At 38.1% G+C, this 22682-nt stretch overlaps 1 protein-coding gene across 7 annotated transcripts in view; it reads left to right on the top strand.

Moving 5' to 3' along the window:
• Positions 1–22682, top strand: part of kiaa1109 (KIAA1109 ortholog) — a 292965-nt gene that overhangs the window by 171365 nt on the left and 98918 nt on the right. For all 7 annotated transcript variants that reach the window (XM_078405533.1, XM_078405525.1, XM_078405561.1 and 4 more), the window contains exons 39-48: positions 81–231; positions 1883–2035; positions 3957–4197; positions 7135–7280; positions 8744–8963; positions 15184–15342; positions 18011–18186; positions 18577–18752; positions 19532–20241; positions 21916–22161. In XM_078405533.1, coding sequence (XP_078261659.1) covers positions 81–231; positions 1883–2035; positions 3957–4197; positions 7135–7280; positions 8744–8963; positions 15184–15342; positions 18011–18186; positions 18577–18752; positions 19532–20241; positions 21916–22161 — 2378 coding nt within the window. The remainder of the gene's footprint in view (positions 1–80; positions 232–1882; positions 2036–3956; positions 4198–7134; positions 7281–8743; positions 8964–15183; positions 15343–18010; positions 18187–18576; positions 18753–19531; positions 20242–21915; positions 22162–22682) is intronic.

Raw genomic sequence — 22682 nt, 5'->3', positions numbered from 1 at the left:
TTTGATGAAATGCTATTATAAACTTAAATCCAGCTGCAGCTGCTCCAGGTTGATAAAGTCTCATGCATGTTTTGTTGCAGACAGCTGAACCTTTTAAGCACAGCTACACCAGCTATCAGTGCCTGGCTTATTCCTGTTGATCAGTTGAAATCATCATGGAATAAACTGGAAATGGAAAGAACTCTTCGCGTATGTGCTGTAATGGGTTGTATTATGACAGAAGCTCTTGAGGTAAGTTCAAACCTGATTTTTGTATAAAAACAGTGCATATTTCATTTAGTCTCAAATCCTAGCGTTGAAATTATCTCAGGTTGCTAATGGGGACATGTGGGTATGACTGTGTTGCACTTTTACCTTCTTGGAAGATAGTATTCCCCCCCCAATGTTACCATCTCCAGATACAGTATTGGTGAAAACGTAGGTTATGGTGAACTATGTTATTTATAATCCTGTTAGTCGACAGTCCAGTTTTCCTCCACGGAGGATTAAAAATTTCACAATAAATTACCTTTCTGCAAAACATTTTTTAAACATAAAATGCTGGCATACAACAATATCCCATACTATCTATTGTTATTCAAATCTTTGTCTTCTAGAGAGTTCCAATACAGTTATTGAAAATCTCTGCCATTTCTCTATTTTTCATTATTAATTATTTAATCTCATCCTCCGAGGGATCAATATTTACTTTAGTTACTCTCTTCATTTTTATTTACCTGCAGAAATTCTGACTATTTTCTGCTGCTAATTTACTGCCACACATGATCTTTTCCTGTTTTATATTTTTGTCATCCTTTACTAGTGTCTACAAGAAATCCAATACTCTGACCTATTTTTCATCATTGCAAAATTGCATACTTTAAAAAAGTTTGATGTTATCTTTCATTCCCACAGTTAGTTGCAATTGGTACTTCCTTCTGACTGAGCCTTTCTTTCTCAAGGGAGTTATTTTTAACTAAATTTTAAGAAGCGTCTCCTCAATTGTCTGCCACTGGTCTTACTCTAAATATCATTTTATTGTCCAATCTATTTTTATCGTCAATTTTAGCTAGTTCTGTCCTGATGCCATTGTGACTGCCTTTATTTTAGTTAAGGACGCTTGTTTCAGAACCAAATTTCTCATCCTTAAACTGAATTTTAATTTCCGAGTTCAAGTTTATTGTCATATGAATGAATATGTCGAGACACAGGTACCACAAAAAATGTTATTTGCAGCAGCAACACAGGCACAAGAACTCAGCGAAACATACAAAGACAAATTATGGAGAAATTACGCACAAATTACACACAAAATTGAATTGAGTTTTAAAAATGTTCTGTTATGTAAGCACCAAAATTTCTATGTTAGTATATTTGATTTTCATGTAAACAATAGCTTGACTGCCACATATGACATTGAAATTTTATCCACAATCAACAGGCCTATCCTCAAAATTTCCAGTTTTGTATGAAAACTTATCAAGCCGGCTGCCTTTTCATTCATCCTATGTTCATTTACACATTTTATCATAAGATGCCAACACTGAAGAAAGGTGCAGGCAGTATGAAGTCAACCTGCAGTAACAACAGAAGATCCAAATCTATAAAGCAAATCTTAAGCAATATGTACAGCTAGAAAATGCTTTCTGTCTGTTTAAATTGATCTTTTGTTTATTTTCAGAATATTCATGCTGTCAATATGTTTGAAGCATTTCACCACTATTCCATATTGAATGTGGTTGTTTTCATTGACCATTTGCTGAGTGTACATTCTGGGTTATTGAAGTTACTGGGTTTTTGATATTTTGAAATTAAATAATCAGCTGTGTGGCATTTGGATATTTTATCGTACAAGATTAAATGGTGTAAATTATAATTCTATTTTCTAATTGGTTTCTTCCAGAGGAAAAGTGTTCATTTTCCACTGAAAAGCAAGTACAACAGAGTCAATAAATTAGCTCAGTATCTACAGGAAAATCCTTCCTGCCTACTGTGCAATATACTTCATCAATACTTGCAACAGGCTGACTATTCTATCATCGAGGATGCCACTATGGTATTTACTTTCATTCTTGGTAATCAGATTGCCAATCTACTTTATTTCCTGAAAATTCTGCAGAACATTGAATTTAAGTTGATAACCAGACTTTAAATGATGTGGTATAATATAACTTTATATTTATAATAATTATTTGAAAAAGGGACAATGTGCATTAATTGACATTCAAACAAATGTAAATGTACTCGAGCTAGCCGAGAGGCTAGTTTTCATCGACAGTCCCTTAACCTGATGTTGTTAGGCATCCGCCTTCCTGGACGATTCCAGGCCCGAACCATCGAAGCTGCCGTTGCCGACATCCACTGCCTCTCCGGTGCCGCTACCACCGACGTCCACTGCCACCCCGGGGCCACCAACGCCACTGCCGCCGACTTCCAAGGCCTCTCCAGGGCCGCTGCCACCGACTTCCCTCATCCCTGATACCATTCTGATAAATATCTCTGCATCCCTTCCAAAGCCTTCTGAATAGTGAGCGGGTTCCCTTTTATTCACTCCTGTGTACAAGCAAACAGTGCCTCGATTTAATTCATATTTCTTTAAAAATTCTAACACTTTCTATAGTGGCCTTCGAGATTATCTGCGAGTCTTCAAATGTATCAGTGCCTTAACGAAAATATTAACACAATTTCAGCTTTGAGAGAATTTAACAATAGTGATAAACATGCATATTTTGCCCTGCAGACAGCTCAACTTTCAATTTTTTTTACCTCAATTGCCTTTGTTGGTGTAGATCCATTGTGTTGAATCCTGTTCATAATGCTCATAATGAACCGGAACACTCGTATAGAAGATTAACCCATTGACCCTCTATTCCACTTTCTGTTTGCATAAAATGTGTGTGTGTCAACACCGTTAGGTAACATGATATTATCATATCATATCATATATATATACAGCCGGAAACAGGCCCTTCGGCCCACCAAGTCCGCACCGCCCAGCGATCCCCGCACATTAACACTATCCTACACCCACTAGGGACAATTTTTACATTTACCCAGCCAATTAACCTACATACCTGTACGTCTTTGGAGTGTGGGAGGAAACCGAAGATCTCGGAGAAAACCCACGCAGGTCACGGGGAGAACGTACAAACTCCTTGTAGTGCAGCACCCGTAGTCAGGATCGAACCTGAGTCTCCGGCGCTGCATTCGCTGTAAAGCAGCAACTCTACCGCTGCGCTACCGTGCCGCCCATTTTGCATGTAGAAAGTTATTAGAAATGGATTGAAATAATTGGACACACAATGATACCGTAGTGATGGAAGCCATTCAGTTAACTTCACCTTTGATGGCTCTTTGAAAGAGCTGTCCAATCAACAACACTCCTTTGCTGCCTCCATGCCCCAGCACATTTCTACATAGTTGTCCAATCTCCAATTGAATATTATTGTATAATCTACTTTCACAGTTCTTTTTGATAGTGTTTTGCAGGTGCTAATACACATTCTCATTTTCCCTCCCCCATTTTCTGATCCTTTTGGTCATGGAAATAGTTACTTCATCTATAGACACAAAATGATGGAGAAAGAATGGGTGATGTTACGGGTCGAGACCCTTTTTCAGTCTAGACCTGAAACATCTCCCATTCCTTCTCTCCAGAGAAGCTGCCTGTCCTGCTGAGTTACTCCAGCATTTTGTGTCTATCTTTGGTTTAAATCAGAAGCTGCAGTTGTTTTATACGTACTTCTCATCTTCAATTTTGAACAGCTTCATTAAATCCTGTTTTGGCCCCTTGTTACTGCAACAGAAAAGTAACATTCTCTGCTTTCTGCCCATAATTGAATTTCCTCATGCCTAGAATGATTTTGATAAATCTCCTCTGTACCCGTCCCAAGGTCTAGACGTTGAGTTTTAAAAACCTACCAGGCAATAAAAAACCTGAATTATTTATGCCAATTATTGCACTTTATTTCTTACAGAACAATGGTCTTCCTGCGCTTGTCACACTGAAAAAAGGTTTGGTGGCATTAGCGAGGCAATGGATGAAGTTCATAGTTGTCACTCCAGCTTTCAAAGGAGTTAGTTTAGTGCTGAGACCAGCACAACTACCAAAGCCACAACCGGCGACACAGGCTCAACGTCAGACTGGTGGTGTAGACAACGGAGGTGCAATACAAAGTGACACAAGTGCCGACGGAGCAGAATTTGAATTTGATGCTGGTAATTAAATGCATTATATTCTGAATGTGTACAGCAAACCATTTTGTTGAAGATTGATTATTTTTAAACAATTGCAAAGCTTAAGTATTCCATTTATAATTCTATCTTAAATAGTTAAATTTAAGTTAAATTGGTGCAGAGGCAAACACCTTTGCACCAGTGTAATATGGGACAATTTAATTTAATAAGGTGCTGGTTTCTCAAGAAGATCTGATTCCTTTAGGCCATCATTTTGTTTTCTCTTTACGATACTTAAAGATTGCCCGCACTTTAACGTTTACTCCCCCTTGTTAATGCATCATATTTACAGCTTTAAAAAATCGCACAGCCATTTCAAATTCAATTCTATTACTAAAACATTATTTTTGGTTGAATATTTGAACCCCTTCCAATACACTTGCACTCTAGAACTTCAGTTAATATTTCATGGAAATTGTATTTTTCTTTAAAAATACCATTCTTACTCTAAATAATTAAGAAATAATTAAAAGGCCACCTGCTGGAAAATGGGATAGGTGTAGATAGACACTTGAGAGCCGGCACTGACATGATGGACCAAAGGATATGTTTCTATGCTGTGTGATTGATTGACTCTATGACTCTCAGTGAATAGTTTGTTAATAGATTAATAGGTGGCAGGGAGTGCAAACCAATATGTATCCTTCGCACCATTGATATTACCATTGCAGGCAACATTTTTCAGTGAGTTAAATTGATATTTTGAATCACTTCTAAGGCAACCTATATTAAATATGTTGAATATAAATAATCAGTTACTGACATTTTTTTCATTCATGCATATGAAGATATAAAATATAATGTTTAACTTCTGCTCAGATTGCTACCAAGCCGCAAGTCAATCATGGTTTCTATGTTTAGAATGCAGGGAATCGTAATTGGTGTTTGAATGACAATTTCCTTTGAACGTATTTATAACCTTATCAGTCATTGAGATTGAATAACAGTCTCGGTTTTTGATCGCATTCCACCCCAAACCACCACATTCATGCTTAACCTTTTGCCAAGCGACACTAATCCCATTTACCTGCACTAGGCCCATATCCTTGTCTATTCAAACTCACCCTTGTGACTGGACTTGCTGTTTGAGGTCCTGCAAGAACTGTTAGACTGGGGTTTTGCAGCCACCCCATGGGGAGGAGCAGTCCACATGCATTATCAGTCCTCAGGCAGCAAATTCAGCCCCCAAAAGCTATGCTGACTGTTGATAAATCTTTGCTCTCAAAGGCCTATTATTTTTAAGCGTGGCCAATAAACAAAAAACATCAAACTATTTCAAAAAGGTTTGGTGACGACATGTCCCCTTTAAGGTCCGCATCTCCCGGCCACAGGCAAAGGAGCCACAGCCTAGTCCAATTAAGAGTAATTGGCTCAATTAACCCTGCAGACCTACTAATAAAACCCAGAGGAGCAGGGAAGAGGAAGTTGAGGGGATGATTCTAGATTCCCTTGTTTGTCTGGAAATAACCACTTTACTGTGTGTGCCTGTGTATTCATTATTGATCTGGCATCATGACTGATGTCACAGTTTAAATAACCAGAAGTAAAACAAATATTTTTTAAAATATCTTAATACACTAGAAATGGATTAAAAACAGTTAAAATAAAGAGCAAACAAAATATTTGCATTTATTTTTTCAATTACGATTGACAATCACATGCAAAAGAATGGGAATGAGCTATAAATGCAAACTGACAGGAATAAGGTCAGCTACAAGTGTACCTAAGCTGATTTTTTTCTCTAATTTATTATATTGTTTAGTGTACTATGTTTGAATACTCTGTTGTGCTGCTGCAAGTAAGAATTTTGTTGTTCTATCTGGGATATATGACAATAAAACAATCTTGACTCTTGAATACATTTGTCATTCAACCCTGGAGTCAGTGATGCACAGGCCAATACTGCTTGTTAGCTTTGTGTATGAAGGAACTGCAGATGCTGGTTTAAACCAAAGATAGGCACAAAATGCTGGAGTAACTCAATGGGACAGGCAGCATATCGCTGGAGATGTCCATTCCTTTTCTCCAGAGATGCTGCCTGTCCTGCTGAGTTCATCCAGCATGTTGTGTCTATTGCTGCTTGTTAGCTATTTCTTTCCAGTCCATTATCAAGCAATGAGGGTTGGCACTTGTTATTAGCATACTCTTGGAGCCTTCAACACGGTTTGAGGGCACAGGAATTGTCTCATTTGTTTTAAAGCCTCTGGCAAATTGCAAGACATAGGCAGCTGTGACACATCACTCCTCGACCCTTCAACATGAACAAAGGTTATATTGGTAATGATCCTACTGGTTTGATATCAGATTTGTCTGTTCATTTTTTTTTTTAGTTTGTTAAACTGCAGTTGCAGACCTGTGCAAAAGTTGTAGTTTCCAACTCATCTGCCTATTGTATGTAAACTTGTGGAATAAGTTCAGAAAACTCATCTGAAAGTTGACAGGGTCAGGATTTGGAGGTGGTGATATTTACAGAATATCAGACAAATAGAAATTGTTAAAGTTCAACCTTTTCAGTAGTTTTGTTGGATACTCTAACAGGGAATGATGATTTCTTTGTGATCACGTATTGGACTGATTCAAAACTAAAATATATCATTAAATACTAGAGGCATTGATTACTTGAGTTCTTTTTTTACTTAACATTCTCTTTTAGCATCTTAATTCCCATCTACCAAACAATTAAAATTTTAATTCAAAATAACTTACAAATATTATGCATTTCATAAAACCTAAAGATCCTAACATCACCATATACATCTTATTTCTTAGTTCTGCATCCACTGTACGACTCTGACTCTATAAAAAAAAAAAAAAAGTTTATGAACTGTGGACTCCATCCAGCATTTATTCCTGATGTATTTTGAATAGGCACTGCTGCTTAGATAATGATTTTCTGAAGTTTGCTGTTATTTGTTTCAGCTACAGTGAGTGAACACACCATGCTTTTGGAGAGTAGTCGTCCGCAAGGAGGTGGAACAACCTCTGGACCAGTAACTGGTTCTGACATCAGGAGAAAGTTATCCAAAACAAATGCTCATACCCACGAATCTACTGTTAAAATAAAAGTAAGCACAAAAAAATACTTGTGATGTAGCACTATGTATAATTCCTTGTATGTTTATTTATTAAGACTGTTCACTTTTAATTTTATTCATTATTTTTTATATATACAATCCATATTCAAGCCGATGTTTAGTGTTTAAATTGATGCATTTCAATTTAAGTGATTTAATTCAGTGTTTCTGGAGAGATAGGCTAACTGTAAACCTTAATCTTAGTTCTTTCTATTCCAGCATAAATTATTTAATTTATTAAACTAATTATCTCTTAACTTGTGTTTTAGAATTTAAACTTGTAAACGTTGTATGAAAGAGAAACTTTTTTCATTCATCCTGGGAATTTATTTCCTTTTACCCATATTGAAATTTATAAACAAAGGTGACCAAGTGATTTGCATTTTATTACTAAAGCATTGTGAGTTTTTTGTTTGGCAAACAAAATTAATTCAGTAATGTATCAAAGTACTTTAACATGCTCTCATTCAGTTAGATATTGCTGCAGTTATATTCTTTATGTTCATATAAATATGAAGACGTATCATTAGGTAGTCTGCTGTTTAAACAAAATGAATATATGAATCCAGATTTTCATGGTAGCCAGGAACTGCCGACACTCGGTGCTCACATGTAGGTTAAATGCATTCCCTATTGATTAAGTCAGCCTGATCATCTACAGTGAGGGCCTGCATGGAAGACGACCTTTGAAATGTAAATCCCATTACTTTTGGCAAGGGGGAAGGGCCTAGAGGCTTTCAATTGCGTGGGAGCAGAGCATTGGAGAGAGGGTTGCTGAATACCAAATTAAAAATGTTATATATGAATGTGCGAAGTATAAGAAATAAAGTGGATGAGCTTGAGGCTCAGTTAGAGATTGGTAGGCAGGATGTTGTGGGAATAACGGAGACATGGCTACAAGAGGATCAGAGCTGGGAACTGAATAGTTAGGGTTATACGTCCTATCGAAAAGACAGACAGGTGGGCAGAAGGGGTGGGGTAGCTCTGTTGGCAAGGAATGAAATTCAGTCCTTTGCGATGGGTGACATAGAATCAGAAGATGTAGAGACATTGTGGATAGAACTGAGAAATTGTAGGGGTAAAAAGACCCTAATGGGAGTTATCTTCAGGGCCCCAAACAGTAGCCTGGATATAGGGTGCAAGTTACATCAGGAGTAAAATTGGCATGTAATAAAGGTAACTATGGTGGTTATGGAAGATTTCAATATGCAGGTAGACTGGAAACATCAGGTTGTGATCAGCCATAATCACAATGAATGGTGGTGCTGTCTCGAAGGGCCAAATGGCCTCCTGCACCTATTTTCTATGTTTCCATGAGAATGTTAAGATTTCTTCAGGATGTTGAAAGAGTTAACTGTCAGGAAAGCCAGTACTTAAGAAAAGTTTAAATTAATCTCTGTATAATCACTTGGGCTTTCAAAATATTTCAGATGTTTTCCATGTTTGCCTTTCAGGGTGTTCACCCTTACCAGTCTCTCAGCTACACCAGTGGAGATACAGTAGCAGATTCACCAGCCCATATTAGCCGTGCAGGATTACCAACAAAAGAAAGCCCTAGAAAGGAAAGTCTACTGAGCTATTTGACTGGAAGCTTCCCTAGTCTTCACAATCTTCTGGACGGAACTCCACAAAGTAATGCAACAGTAATTAAAAGCAGCTCACTTACACGTCAAGGTATATTTCACATTTGTGCTTGTAGATTCACTTAATGGGTAGATGTTCTTGCATTACGTGCAGTCTGAGTGCAAATATATATATTTTCCATATATATTTTCATGACTTGTGCAGACATACATTGTTATTGTTTTATACAAAACAAAATTGAGAGGCTTTCAAAAACTAGGTATAGTTCTCAAGACTAAATACCAGTCTGAATTATTCTTAATCTTTTAAGCCAACAAAATAGGAAACCAAAAATACAGGATATTCAATTTCCTTTTTATTATAAGTTTTTTGAAGCAAGTATGACTGTTATTTTGGTGGGAAAACAAAACACTCCTTCAACAGATATCTCTAAAGTCTATTGGATTTCAAATGAATTATATATTAATGTTCCATATGTTGTGACACCACGCTGCCTCGTGCACATATGGTGTGTAGAGCAATAAGAGTTTTAATGAAACCATTTGGCTCAATTCTTGATCTGCAGTGTGTTTTTGACTAAACGTGTCTTTCTGCAATTGCCTGTTGCATTGAAGAAAGAAATATTATTTGCGTGTGAGTGCATCACAGACCCGAAACTGGTTCTTGCAGGCATGTAGCTGCTGAGTTCTGAATAAGAAAAGAAAAATGTAGGATAAGCATGGGATTTATGACGATACACAGTACATCTTTTGGATAGCTCTCTATGCAGTATTCAGAGGGAAATGAAATGAAATTTACAGATTTAATAAAGGCAACAGAGCATAATTTGCCCGTTTTCTTGTCAATTTTCACTTTTATTTGTGTTTTGTTTTACTAGCTATAAGAATCTCCAGTAATCAATCAATATTACACTCTAGAGGTGGTCAGGCTATCTAATCTGGTATCTTTTTACAATGTATGTTTGACCTCCATAATATACACAAACCTTTGCATTATAATTTTCCTCACTAATTTCACAGTGCATTTATAATAAAAATAAGTTCCTGATGTGCATTTGGTAGGGGCAAAGTAATTTGCAAAAAAAAAAGTGCCACATTTGGATAGCAGTAAAAGGATTGGTCCAAGTCAGCGTGGATTTATGAAGGGGAAATCCTGCTTGGCTAATCTTCTGGAATTTTTTGAGGATGTGACATGTAAAATGAACGAAGGAGTGCCAGTAGATGTAGTGTATCTAGACTTTCAGAAAGCCTTTGATAAGGTCCCATATGGGAGGCTGGTGAGCAAAATTAGAGCACATGGTATTGGGGGTAGGGTATTGACATGGATAGAGAATTGGTTGGTAGACAGGAAGCAAAGTGTATGAATAAATGAGTCCTTTGCAGAATGGCAGGCAGTTGCGAGTGGAGTGATGTAAGGCACGGTGCTGGGGCCGCAACTGTTTACCATATATATTAATGATTTGGATGATGGAATTAGAAGTAACACTAGCAAGTTTGCAGATGACACAAAGCTGGGTGGCAGTGTGAACTGCGAAGAGGATGTTAGGAAGTTGCACGGTGACTTGGAGAGGTTGAGTGAGTGGGAGGATGCATGGCAGATGCGTGATAATGTAGATAGATGTGTAATGGCAGTTTCTATACCTTCTCAAAGTCCAACTTCGATAGCCATTACTGCTCGGGAATGGAATGGAGGTACAGCTTACGCACACCCCGCACTCTGAGATTAAAAAAATGAATCTTCCAAATGCTTTTTCTTGATTAATTGGTCTTTGTTAAAGTAGCACAAATCAAAAGAGTAATTCATAACTTTTCGTTCTTATCAACTGTTTCTTCTTCAAACAATACAGTAAAAATCGTGTAGTCGTTACCTTGTGGTCCTTGTGAGTGTAGCTTGCACGAGTGTGGCAGTCGTGAGTGTGGCAGACGTGAGTGTGACTGGCGCGAGCGTGGTAAAAAACTATTCTCTCCATCCTCCGAGACTAAACTGACCCACAATCTCTGTTGCTACGCTAGCCTCCTCCAATGTAGACACTCCCCATTACGTATCAAATCACACCCACAAGCATGCAAAAAAGACAGAAACTAGAAATATTAAAATAGCCATAATACAATGACAGTAACTAAATTAAGCATAAATGGCTCCTACAAAATGTGAGGTTATCCACTTTGGCGGCAAAAAAAGGAGGCAGATTATTATCTCAATGGTGTTAGGTTAGGTAAAGGGGAAGTGCAACGAGACCTGGGTGTCCTTGAAAGTAAGCGTGTAGGTACAGCAGGCAGTGAAGAAAGCTAATGGCATGTTGGCCTTCATAACAAGAGGATTTGCGTAAAGGTGAAAAAAGGTCCTTCTGCAGTTGTGTTAGGCCCTGGTGAGACCACATCTGGAGTATTGTGTGCAGTTTTGGTCTCCTAATTTGAGGAAGGACGTCCTTGCTATTGAGGCAGTGCAGTGTAGGTTCACGAGGTTAATCCCTGGGTTGGCAGGACTGTCATATGAGGAAAGATTGGAAAGACTGGGCTTGTATTCACTGGAGTATTCACGCTAGTGCTACACGTGTGGGTTTAAACTAAGTAGTGGGGGGGAGGGGTTGACAAATTGGGAATATGAAGATGGAGTTAAAGGGGAAGCGAATACAGGAGAAATTGCAAAGGACTCTCGAATAAATGGGAAGGAAAGTTCTAGATGGGATGAGAGTAAGGTCAGGGCCAATTGTGACCGGTGTGAGAGGGGAGGTGAATACCGAAGTTAAAGTGTTGTATTTAAATGCGCGAAGTATAAAAAATAAAGTGGATGAGCTTGAGGCTCAGTTAGACATTGGCAAGTATGATGTTGTGGGAATTACAGAGACATGGTACAAGAGGACCAGGGCTGGGAACTGAATATTCAGGGGTACACAATGTATAGAAAAGACAGACAGGTGGGTAGAGGAGGTGGGGTCGCTCTGTTGGTAAGGAATGATATTCACTCCCTTGCAAGCGGTGACATAGAATCAGGAGATGTAGAATCAGTATGGATGGAAATGAGGAATTGTAGGGGTAAAAAGACCCTAATGGGAGTTATCTACAGGCCCCCAAACAGTAGCTTCGACATAGGGTGCAAGTTGAATCAAGAGCTAAAATTGGCATGTTGCAAATGTAATGCTACAGTGGTTATGGGGGATTTCAACATGCAGGTAGACTGGGAAAATCAGGTTGGTAATTGACCCCAGGAATGAGAGTTTGTGGAGTGCCTCCGAGATGGATTCTTAGAACAGCTTGTACTGGAGCCTACCAGGGAGAAGGCAATTCTGGATGAAGTGTTGTGTAATGAACCTGATCTGATAAGGGGACTCAAGGTAAAAGAGCCATTAGGAGGCAGTGATCATAATATGATAAGTTTTACTCCACAAATTGAGAGGGAGAAGGGAAAATCGGAAGTGTCAGTATTACAGTATGGAAAAGGGGATTACAGAGGCATGAGCTGGCCAGATTTGACTGGAAGGAGGCACTAGCAGGGAAGACGGTGGAACAGCAATGGCAGGTATTCCTGGGAATAATGCAGAAGTTGCAGGATCAATTTATCCCAAAGAGGAGGAAAGATTCTAAGGGGAGTAAGAGGCACCCGTGGCTGACAAAGGAAGTCAAGAACAGCATAAAAATAAAAGAGAAGAAGTAGAACATAGCAAAGAAGAGTGGGAAGCCAGAGGATTGGGACTCTTTTAAAGAGCAACAGAAGATAACTAAAAAGGCAATACGGGGAGAAAATATGAGGTACGAGGGTAAGCTAACCAATAATGTAAAGGAGGATAGGAAAAGTTTTTTTAGGTATGTGAAGAGGAAAAAAATAGTCAAGGCAAATGTGGGTCCCTTGAAGACAGAAGCAGGGGAATTTATTATGGGGAACAAGGAAATGGCAGACAAGTTGAACCGGTACTTTGGATCTGTCTTCACTAAGGAAGATACAAACAATCTCCCAGATATTCCAGTGGCCAGAGATCCTAGGGTGACGGAGGAACTGACGGAAATTCACATTAGGCAGGAAATGGTGTTGACTGATGGGACTGATGGCTGATAAATCCCAGGGCCTGATGGTCTGCATCCCAGGGTACTTAAGGAGGTGACTCTAGAAATTGTGGACGCATTGGTGATCATTTTCCAATGTTCTATAGATTCAAGATCAGTTCCTGTGGACATGTTATCCCACTTTTTAAGAAAGGAGGAAGAGAGAAAACAGGAAATTATAGACCAGTTAGTCTGACATCAGTGGTGGGGAAGATGCTGGAGTAAATTATAAAAGACGAAATTGCGGAGCATTTGGACAGCAGTAATAGGATCTTTCCGAGTCAGCATGGATTTACGAAGGAGAAATCATGCTTGACTAATCTTCTGGAATTTTTTGAGGATGTAACTAGAAAAATTGACAGGAGAGAGCCGGTGGATGTTGTGTACCTTGACTTTCAGAAAGCCTTCGACAAGGTCCCATATAGGAGATTAGTGGGCAAACTTAGAGCACATGGTATTGGGGGTAGGGTACTGACATGGATAGAAAATTGGTTGACAGACAGAAAGCAAAGAGTGGGGATAAATGGGTCCCTTTCAGAATGGCAGGCAGTGACTAGTGGGGTACCGCAAGGCTCGGTGCTGGGACCGCAGCTATTTATAATATACATTAATTACTTGGATGAAGGGATTAAAAATACCATTAGCAAATTTGCAGATGATACAAAGCTGGGTGGTAGTGTGAACTGTGAGGAAGATGCTAGGTGGTTGCAGGGTGACTTGGACACATTGTGTAAGTGGGCGGATGCATGGCAGATGCAGTTTAATATGGATAAGTGTGAGGTTATCCACTTTAGTGGTAAGAATAGGAAGGCAGATTATTATCTGAATGGTGTCAAGTTAAGAAAAGTGGATGTACAACGAGATCTGGGCGTCCTAGTGCATCAGTCACTGAAAGGAAGCATGCAGGTACAGCAGGCAGTGAAGAAAGCCAATGGAATGTTGGCCTTCATAACAAGAGGAGTTGAGCATAGGAGCAAAGAGGTCCTTCTGCAGTTGTACAGGGCCCTAGTGAGACCGCACCTGGAGTACTGTGTCCAGTTTTGGTCTCCAAATTTGAGGAAGGATATTCTTGCTATTGAGGGCGTGCAGCGTAGGTTTACTTGGTTAATTCCCGGAATGGTGGGACTGTCATATGTTGAAAGACTGGAGCGACTAGGCTTGTATACACTGGAATTTAGAAGGATGAGAGGGGATCTTATCGAAACATATAAGATTATTAAGGGGTTGGATACATTAGAGGCAGGAAACATGTTCCCAATGTTGGGGGAGTCCAGAACCAGGTGCCGCAGTTTAAGAATAAGAGGTAGGCCATTTAGAACGGAGATGAGGAAAACCTTTTTCAGTCAGAGAGTTGTAAATCTGTGGAATTCTCTGTTTCAGAAGGCAGTGGAGGCCAATTCTCTGAATGCCTTCAAGAGAGAGCTAGATAGAGCTCTTTAGGATAGCGGAGTTAGGGCGTATTGGGAGAAGGCAGGAACGGGGTACTGATTGAGAATGGTCAGCCATGATCACATTGAATGGTGGTGCTGGCTCAAAGGGCCGTATGGCCTACTCCTGCACCTATTGTCTATTGAGTTTAGAAGGATGAGAGGGAATCTTATAGAGATGTATAAAATTATGAAAGTACTGGACAAACTAGATGCAGAAATGTTCCCAATGTTGGGGGAGTTTAGAACCAGGGTCCATAGTCTAAGAATAAAGGGGAGGCCATTTAAAACTGAGGTGAGAAGAAACTTTTTCACCCAGAGAATTTGTGGAATTCTCTGCCATGGAAGGCAGAGGCCAATTCACTGGATGAATTTAAAAGAGTTAGATAGAGCTCTATGGGCTATTCGAATCAGGGGATATGGGGAGAAGGCAGGCACAGGGTACTGATTGTGGATGATCACAATGAATGGCTGTGCTGGCTCGATGAGCCAAATGGCCTCCTCCTGCACCTATTTTCTATGTTTCTATGTTAATCATTAAAATTACTGTCTCTAATCTAAACTATACATAGATTAAAGCTCATAAAAACATTTACTATTACATTCTACATTTAGTGCTTGAAGATAAATTGTTACTTATGTTACAGTTTTGCAAAGTAAATATATTTCTGCTATACTGGAAATAAAAACACATAATAGATGACTGCGAAGATTTCTTGCCAGATTTCCTGGCCGATTTAAAACGATAACTGTGTTCTAACATTTAGTTTCATTGATATATCCATTTTTTGAGTATTAATTATGATCATGGGTGTTATTCATCCGTTTATATTGCAAATACAGGAAATGTAGTTGCTACAGAGATGCCATCTGAACACCCACTTCTGTCTGAACCATCATCAGTCAGTTTTTATAATTGGATGTCAAATGCTGTGAGTAATCGAGGAAGCATTACTCAAGAATCACCAGTGCCCAGAACTGGCCATAACACTCTTTCAACAGGTAAACTGAAAGTATATATGGTACATGGTTAAACACACGGGATTTGATTGTTCAAAGAGCTGAATGTCACCATATTCAGTTTCCTTGGGTTGAAATTGGTTAGCAAAGTAATTGGAGGTTATGACAATAATTGGGTGATTCGAAGAAGATTACTTCGAGGAACTAATGAGCAAGGACTGAATAATGGGATCATTTCATTAACGTAGCATGGCATAAAACATTGCCATCCTCCACAGTATATTGGTAATCAAAATGACACCAATATGCTTCGTTACTTCATTGTATTGAATTTAAATTCACAATTCACCAAGAAAATTACATATTTATTGATGTGTACAAAATAATAGGAAGTTGTGAGTGGGCCATTTCAGCTGGTTTTGCCATATTTCTCTTCGCCTGTCTTCTCTTTGGTGTTCTCTGTACTGTATCCCTACGAGTAGTGATGCATCCATAAATTCATCCCACATCCTTTATTTTATTTCCTTAGTTAATGTTGTTTTAGTTGTTTTGTTTAAAGTACGCGGATGTGCTGCTATTTTCTTGTGGCAACAGAACATGCAGTTCAATTTCATAAACTTCCAAAGATATGGCATGATACCAAGAGTGAGACATGGTCTGATAAGATTAACTAGGCGATTCTTCTTTCTATAGTTAATGGTTTTAACTTAGCTAAATTTCATAATTTAACAGATTTCTTACCCAAGATAAGATAATGCATATTTAAAATTACTGTCTCTGATGAAGTATTATGATTCAATGTAATTACTGAATTCAAATGATAGAAAAATATTTGCTCTGATATGAGAAGTCATTTATTTGACTTGACTCGTGACATGTCCAGTGTTCTCAGATTGTGACCTTAGAAAAATGCCGTATGAATTCATCAAAACTTCACTAATTTGTGAATTCTGTGCTCACAGTAATAAATCCCAATGGTTTGTAGCATTTTTTAGTGCATCACTGACGAGGTCTTTAAATCATTTATTCGTTTTGAGTCCCTAGTTGCCTTTTATTCTTGGCCTATCTAGGTTTTATGGGAAGGCAGGCACGGGGTATTGATTGGGGACAATCAGCCATGATCACAATGAATGGCGGTGCTGGCTTGAAGGGCCGAATGGCCTCCTCCTGCACCTATTTTCTATGTTTTTTTCTCCTCCTCATTAAGGTGATGTATCCCTGAAATTATCTATATAACTCACTTCACCACTTAACTGGTCAAGTGAATGTTGTTTGATACTGTGATCTTTCTCAGTGTTTTCTATAACCGTGTGTAGGCATAACCACTAGTCCTTTCAGTGATTTATTATTGCATTCTTGGCTTAAGAATCGTATAAATGAATGGAAATTGAGTATTTTGTGTCAAGATTTGCTTGCCATTTTGTCAATTCAGCATGAATACTAAAAGCAAAACAAATAAGCTTTTTTTGATGACAGTCAGCTTGTACGCTGTCAGGGGGAAGTTGTTTCTTCAAGTGTGTCCAGGCCACTTCCAATGGGTAGCAGGACCCGAGCAGAGCAAGTCAATCCTACCTAAGCCACTGAATTTCATTGTATTTCACCAGAGCCAAAGGTATGGACTGGAAACAAGATAGAAATATGAAGGATTACAGGAGACTGACTATTAGGAAGTTGGGGATACTGCGAGGAGGATGTGGATTTTCAGGGACTGGGAGTTGGCAGGGCTGGAAGAAGGTTGGAGGTTGGAGAGAGCTGAAACTTAGATGGATGCTGAGAGTTGGGAGGATAGGGTGACAAAGAGGCTACATCACTTACAGATGTAAATATGCATTTTTACCCATTCAGTAGAGCCAGTGCAACAATGCATGTCAGCTCTGAATTACCAGTAATAGTGGTGCTCCAGTGATACAATGGCCTGGGAAAACAGCTGGCCAGTTGAGCTCTCTGAGGAGCTCGGAGATCCAGTGAGATTCTGGAATGAACTGTTACAGTTAAGTTGGAAATCAGCAGACAGCATAGCCTCGTGCCTGTAACTATTTAATCATTTTTTGATTAGAAAAGATTGTAAGCTCTAGCAATCACAACCTTGACTGACGTGGACTGCTGGAAAATCTGACTCATGAGCATATCTTCCATCTGTAAGGTGCATTGTTTCATTGTGATAAGAAGAGAAATACCATCCTCCACAAACCACAACAAATAATGGTATTTAGCAATCGTGCATTCAGCTTTGATCTGTTTGTATTAAGTGGCAACGTTTTTAATCTAAGTGTCTTCTCTGCAGTACTTGATTTACTTGTGATTTGGATTTACTTTTTCTGACAAATATGAATGGTAATCTGCCAAGCTCGGATCAAAATGTAAGATAGTTATTTTTAATTACTTTAATCAGAAAATGATTAAAATGTAACGATATGGTTTAGTTTGAATTGATTAAGATTTAAAACAATCATTTAAACATTTGGACAGGTACATGGACAGGAGAGGTTTAGAAGGATTATGCCAAGTGGGACTACTAGTGTAGATGGGACATGTTGGAAGGCGTGGGCAAGTGGGGCCAAAGGGCCTGTTTCCACTCTCTATGACTCCATGACTATAATTATACAAGCTGACATCGCTAGATTAAAATAATATATATTTGTTAAATTACTTTGATGTTTGCATCATTGTAATATTGCAATTTCCTTATATGTGTTATTATTTTGCTTAGGTTTAATGTATAATCTTCCCACAATACAATCGGCATCAGACTTTAATACAATGCTGTCCAGTGATCAGAACACTCTGGATGGCACACAGTCACAGAATAGCACTAGTCAGGATGAAATTGTTGGTATTGAAGAGGGTAACCAAGGCCCGCCTGCTGTTCAGCTGGCTGATGCACAGGTAATGGGGGGGATCTGCCAGCTTTGCCTTGTGGGCAATGTTAATAAAAATTGTAATGAATCCTTATTTATACCTGTGTGGAAGTGTATTTTTTATTTTCATTAATATCTCAATTTTTTGCACAATTGGTTATTCTGTGTTAGGTATGCTCCACCTACCAAAAATTGAATTTTAGTAATCCTGTTTTATCTTTTACCTTTAGAGATTGTTTTTAGGTGAGTTTTGTTACCTTAAAATTAAAACTTGCAATTATTACACTTATTGTATTGCACTTATTTAAAAAAAAGATTAAAGTAAAATTATTGATTTAGTAAAGTTCTTGATAAAATATTATTTAATTGACTTGACTTTATTGAATTTAAAATATTATTCATACTGAATTATTCTTAGGTTGTTTTTAAGCCGTTACTGAGCAACACTGGAATACAATCACAAGATGTTGTGCCTTTAACTTATGGGATGTATTTTGGGAAGCATTTGTCATTCTCTGGAACCCTGAACTGTCTCAGAGCAGATATTGTTGACTCGGATACATCTAAAGAAAGGAAGATCAGGAGAAAAAGAAGGTACTTAATTTAAAGTGGCATTTTTTTGTATCTAAAAGACATAAAACAAACATTGAATTAAAAACAATTGTGATCATTCCTTCACCCATCTCACAAAACTTTAATCTGAGGCTGCTTAATTTGTTGCAACAAAATGCTTGCTAAATGGTCTTGTATTTGATCTTGAAATTTTCCTTGGTCAGTGCTCCATATAACATTCCCTCATTGGTTACTATGTGGCTCTTATTCAGTTGTCATGTTTCTTGTTTGCGAGTTTCAATCTGCATTTCACGCAACAATTGTGCTGTGACCTTCATTCCTAGCAGAACATAATTCAGCATCTTATTCATCTTGACGCACAGCCCAATGCTGTTTTAGTTTCAGGTATGTGAGCTTCAATGGCAACGTTGGCTTTCATTGTCCTTGGGAAGGTGATGGTGAGCCACCATTTTGAATAGTACAGTGCATCGGATGAGGATGCTTGCCTCATTTTAAGTTGCGTATAGGTCAGAATTGCTATTTCTAGAATCTGCAATGTTACCCAATTTGTTTACCCACAACTTAGTAAACCTAGATTCCAAAATCTCTATATTGCTTCCCCTCTGCCTTGGGAACACGACAAATCCATCTCTATTTCTCATCCCATCCTCGTCCTTTGTTGATGACCTATAAAAGTTATAAACGTTTAATTGAGAATTTAGCTTTAGCTATTATAGTAGTTATAGCACTTTTGATTGTATTTAAACACACTTCAGCTTGAGCACAGAATTTCTAATTATTTCATGTTTTGCTGTTTTTAGACAGGGGATGATAAATCTGCCACCTCTTGATTTCAAACCAGCCCTGATGTTCAACACCTTTTGCATAAATGCCGTTGTGATGGACAGACCAACTTGCAACCAAAACTCTACAAATGCTCTTTCTTTCCATGAACTCAATAGACATCACCAGAACACATTTCATGTTAACTTTACTATCTCCTGTCAGTCCATCAGCCAGCACGTGGACATGGCATTAGTCCGTCTCATCCATCAGTTTAGCACAATGGTTGATGACATAAAGACCACTCAAACAGATATTAAACTTAGCAGATACACAGCTGGGTCTGTATCTCCCACACCAACATTCAAAACACGGAAACATCGGGACTTCCGTTCATCAGATTTTAGTCGCAGTTCTCGAGGCAGTCTTAATGGAGGTGGCAGAGGAAATAGCACGAAAACAAATAAAAGACTTGGAAATGAGAACAATAAAAGAGAATCGCGGAATAAAAATTCATCTGGTCCAACACAAAGAAGAACCTCAAAGGTTTCCAGGAAGGGATCAAAAGATGTGGTAGATCATGTGACTATTCATATGGATGACTCTGACTCAATCACTGTGTCTGAACAAAGTGAACCTTCTGCAGAGTGCTGGCAGAATATGTACAAACTGCTTAACTTCTATTCATTAATCTCTGATCCAACGGGCATCCTTGAAAAAACTTCACCTGATGTATTGCATTCTGCAGGTAGGTGATATTCCTGTGCTATTCCTATTTAAAAAGAGGTCTACTTTGAGAGTCAGTCTCGTTCTCAGATGCCTTATTAATTCCTTATAAAATTGAAATGTTTTTTTCATTTCCAAAGGGCAAGTTGTATAATTGCTGCTACCATATCCCTAGCAGTTGGATTCTAATTTAGTTACATAAGGGATTATTCAGTTAATTGAATTTAATTCTATTTCTATTCTATTTAAGGTGCCACCTTTTTTTCAAATATGTCCATCTATCATATTAAGAATGAATCTGTAATTTGATTAATTCCTTTTTGTGCGTAAATTAGTTTAAACTATTTCAACCAAGTGTATAAATTTACTCAAAGTAGGTTTAATTCATAGCAAGCTTTGAGCTGATAATCATATTCTAGCCTAGATCTTCGTCCTTGTGTTTCCTGCAGTCTATTTTTTCCTGAAGTTTTCATGTTTTTAAACAATGAAAGAAGGTGAGGTTGATGTTGTATAGCATACTTAAAATATATGAAAATAGCCTATTTTAACTGCACTACAGTCTTCAAAATTACTTGTCAAAGTTGCAATCACGGTTACAAAAGGCTGAGAGTGTAGAGGTGGAGAGATGTTTCCAATCGTGCAAGTCTCGGTCCAGAGGGCACAGCCTCAGATTAAAAGGATATATTTTTAGAATGGAAATGAGGAGGAAATTCTTCAGCCGAAGGGTGGTGAATCTGTGAAATTCATTGCCACAGACAGTGGTCGAGGCCAAGTCATTGGGTACTTTTAAAGCAGAGATTGATAGGTTCTTGATTAGTAACGGTGTCAAAGGCTATGGGGAAAGACAGGAGAATGGGGCTGAGAAGGAAAAATAGAACACCTGTGATAGAATGGCAGAGCAGACTCGATTGGCTAAATGGCCTAATTCTTATCCTGTTCTATGATCTTATTAATACGAATATTGATGCTGCCCTGAATGGTGAAGTTGAACATAAAACTTGATGGTAGACAAGAAATGGAGACCTACTATAGTTTATTCCACCAAGGCAAACTTTTACACTCGTCACATATTGAATTGATGTTTCACCTTCCTCAGCCAGCAGCAGGTTTAACATACATTTCACTGGCGCTGCTCAAGTCAAATTGACAAAGGCCTTGCATTACAGGTATGGCTTTAAACGTTGCCTGGAGATTTATTATGTTGTCTCGGTTTTCTTACAATCTCCACTGATGGTATGTGTGTTATTTTATGGGTGAAAATTTATCAAATTTCAAGAATTTTTATACTTCTTTTACTAGCATAAGAAGGAAAATAAATCACAGTGAAAGAAATCATCATTATTTATTGATTTGTTATTAAATATAAACGTTATGTCAAATTTAAAATCAGTTTTGAAGTGCATTTTTATTTAACGTATTCATGATTAAGAACCAATAGTTTGTATTTCTAAAGCACCATATCATGTAAAAAGTTCCAAAGCATTTAAAAGATACTTGTAAAGAAAAGCACTGATCCAAAAAGGAACTATTAGGATGAGTGATCAAAGTTTGTTTTAAGAGATTTCAAGGGAAGGGTTGGACGTGGAAGAGATTTGTTGCTTTGGGTTCTGTAGCTAAAAGTATCGGATGTCGTGTGATTGCATAAATGTAAATCATGTTGTATTTTATTAATAGTTTATTTTATCTGTGAACCTAGGTGGTAGAAGTCCCACTGATCCTGGTTGCAAAGTAATCTTTGAAAATGAACAAGAGAGTTCAAGTCCAAATAAACTATCAAGGAAGCGCAGCTTGGTGAATTCCGAACCCCAGCACGTCACACTTATCATGTTTGGAGTTGGTATGGTGAACCGCACTCATCTAGAAGCAGACATTGGAGGGTTAACAATGGAAGCGGAGCTTAAAAAGATCCATGGAAGCTTTACAGTGAAAGAGAAAATGAAAGGTAGTGGCATCAAATATATGAACAATGGTTTGGATGAAATGTAACAGTAATTAACGTTACTTAGCCTTGCAACAAACATGTCTAATTGTCCAGTATATTTGATAGTAAACAGATATTGCTGGAAATATGCAGCGGGTTAGACAGCATCCACGAAGAGAAAAACAGTTAACAGTAGAAGTTGATGATCTTTTCACAGAACTGAAAAAATGCAGAAATTTGAACATGTTTTAAGTTACAGAACAAAGGAAATATCTGTGATTAGATCCTTAGGGAAAGAGATGAAATTATATAAATGGTGTGGTACCTCTCGGGCATTACCACCATCTCTTGGTCTGTGCCCTATTGCAGACTTTCCTGCTTTTCTCGCTTTCCTTTCCATTCTTTACAACTTAAAACATATTTTACTTTTAACTTTACCTAGTTCTGATGAAAATGTGTTAATTCGAAGCATTACCCATTTTATCTCTGGAGATGCTGTCTAACCAGAAATAGTTCATAGCTTGATATTAATAACAATTTAG

This window comes from Rhinoraja longicauda, chromosome 1, assembly GCF_053455715.1.
Source record: "Rhinoraja longicauda isolate Sanriku21f chromosome 1, sRhiLon1.1, whole genome shotgun sequence".
Lineage (NCBI taxonomy): Eukaryota > Metazoa > Chordata > Chondrichthyes > Rajiformes > Arhynchobatidae > Rhinoraja > Rhinoraja longicauda.
The sequence above is the reverse complement of the archived record's forward strand: the minus strand, read 5'-3'. Positions and strand labels throughout refer to the sequence as shown.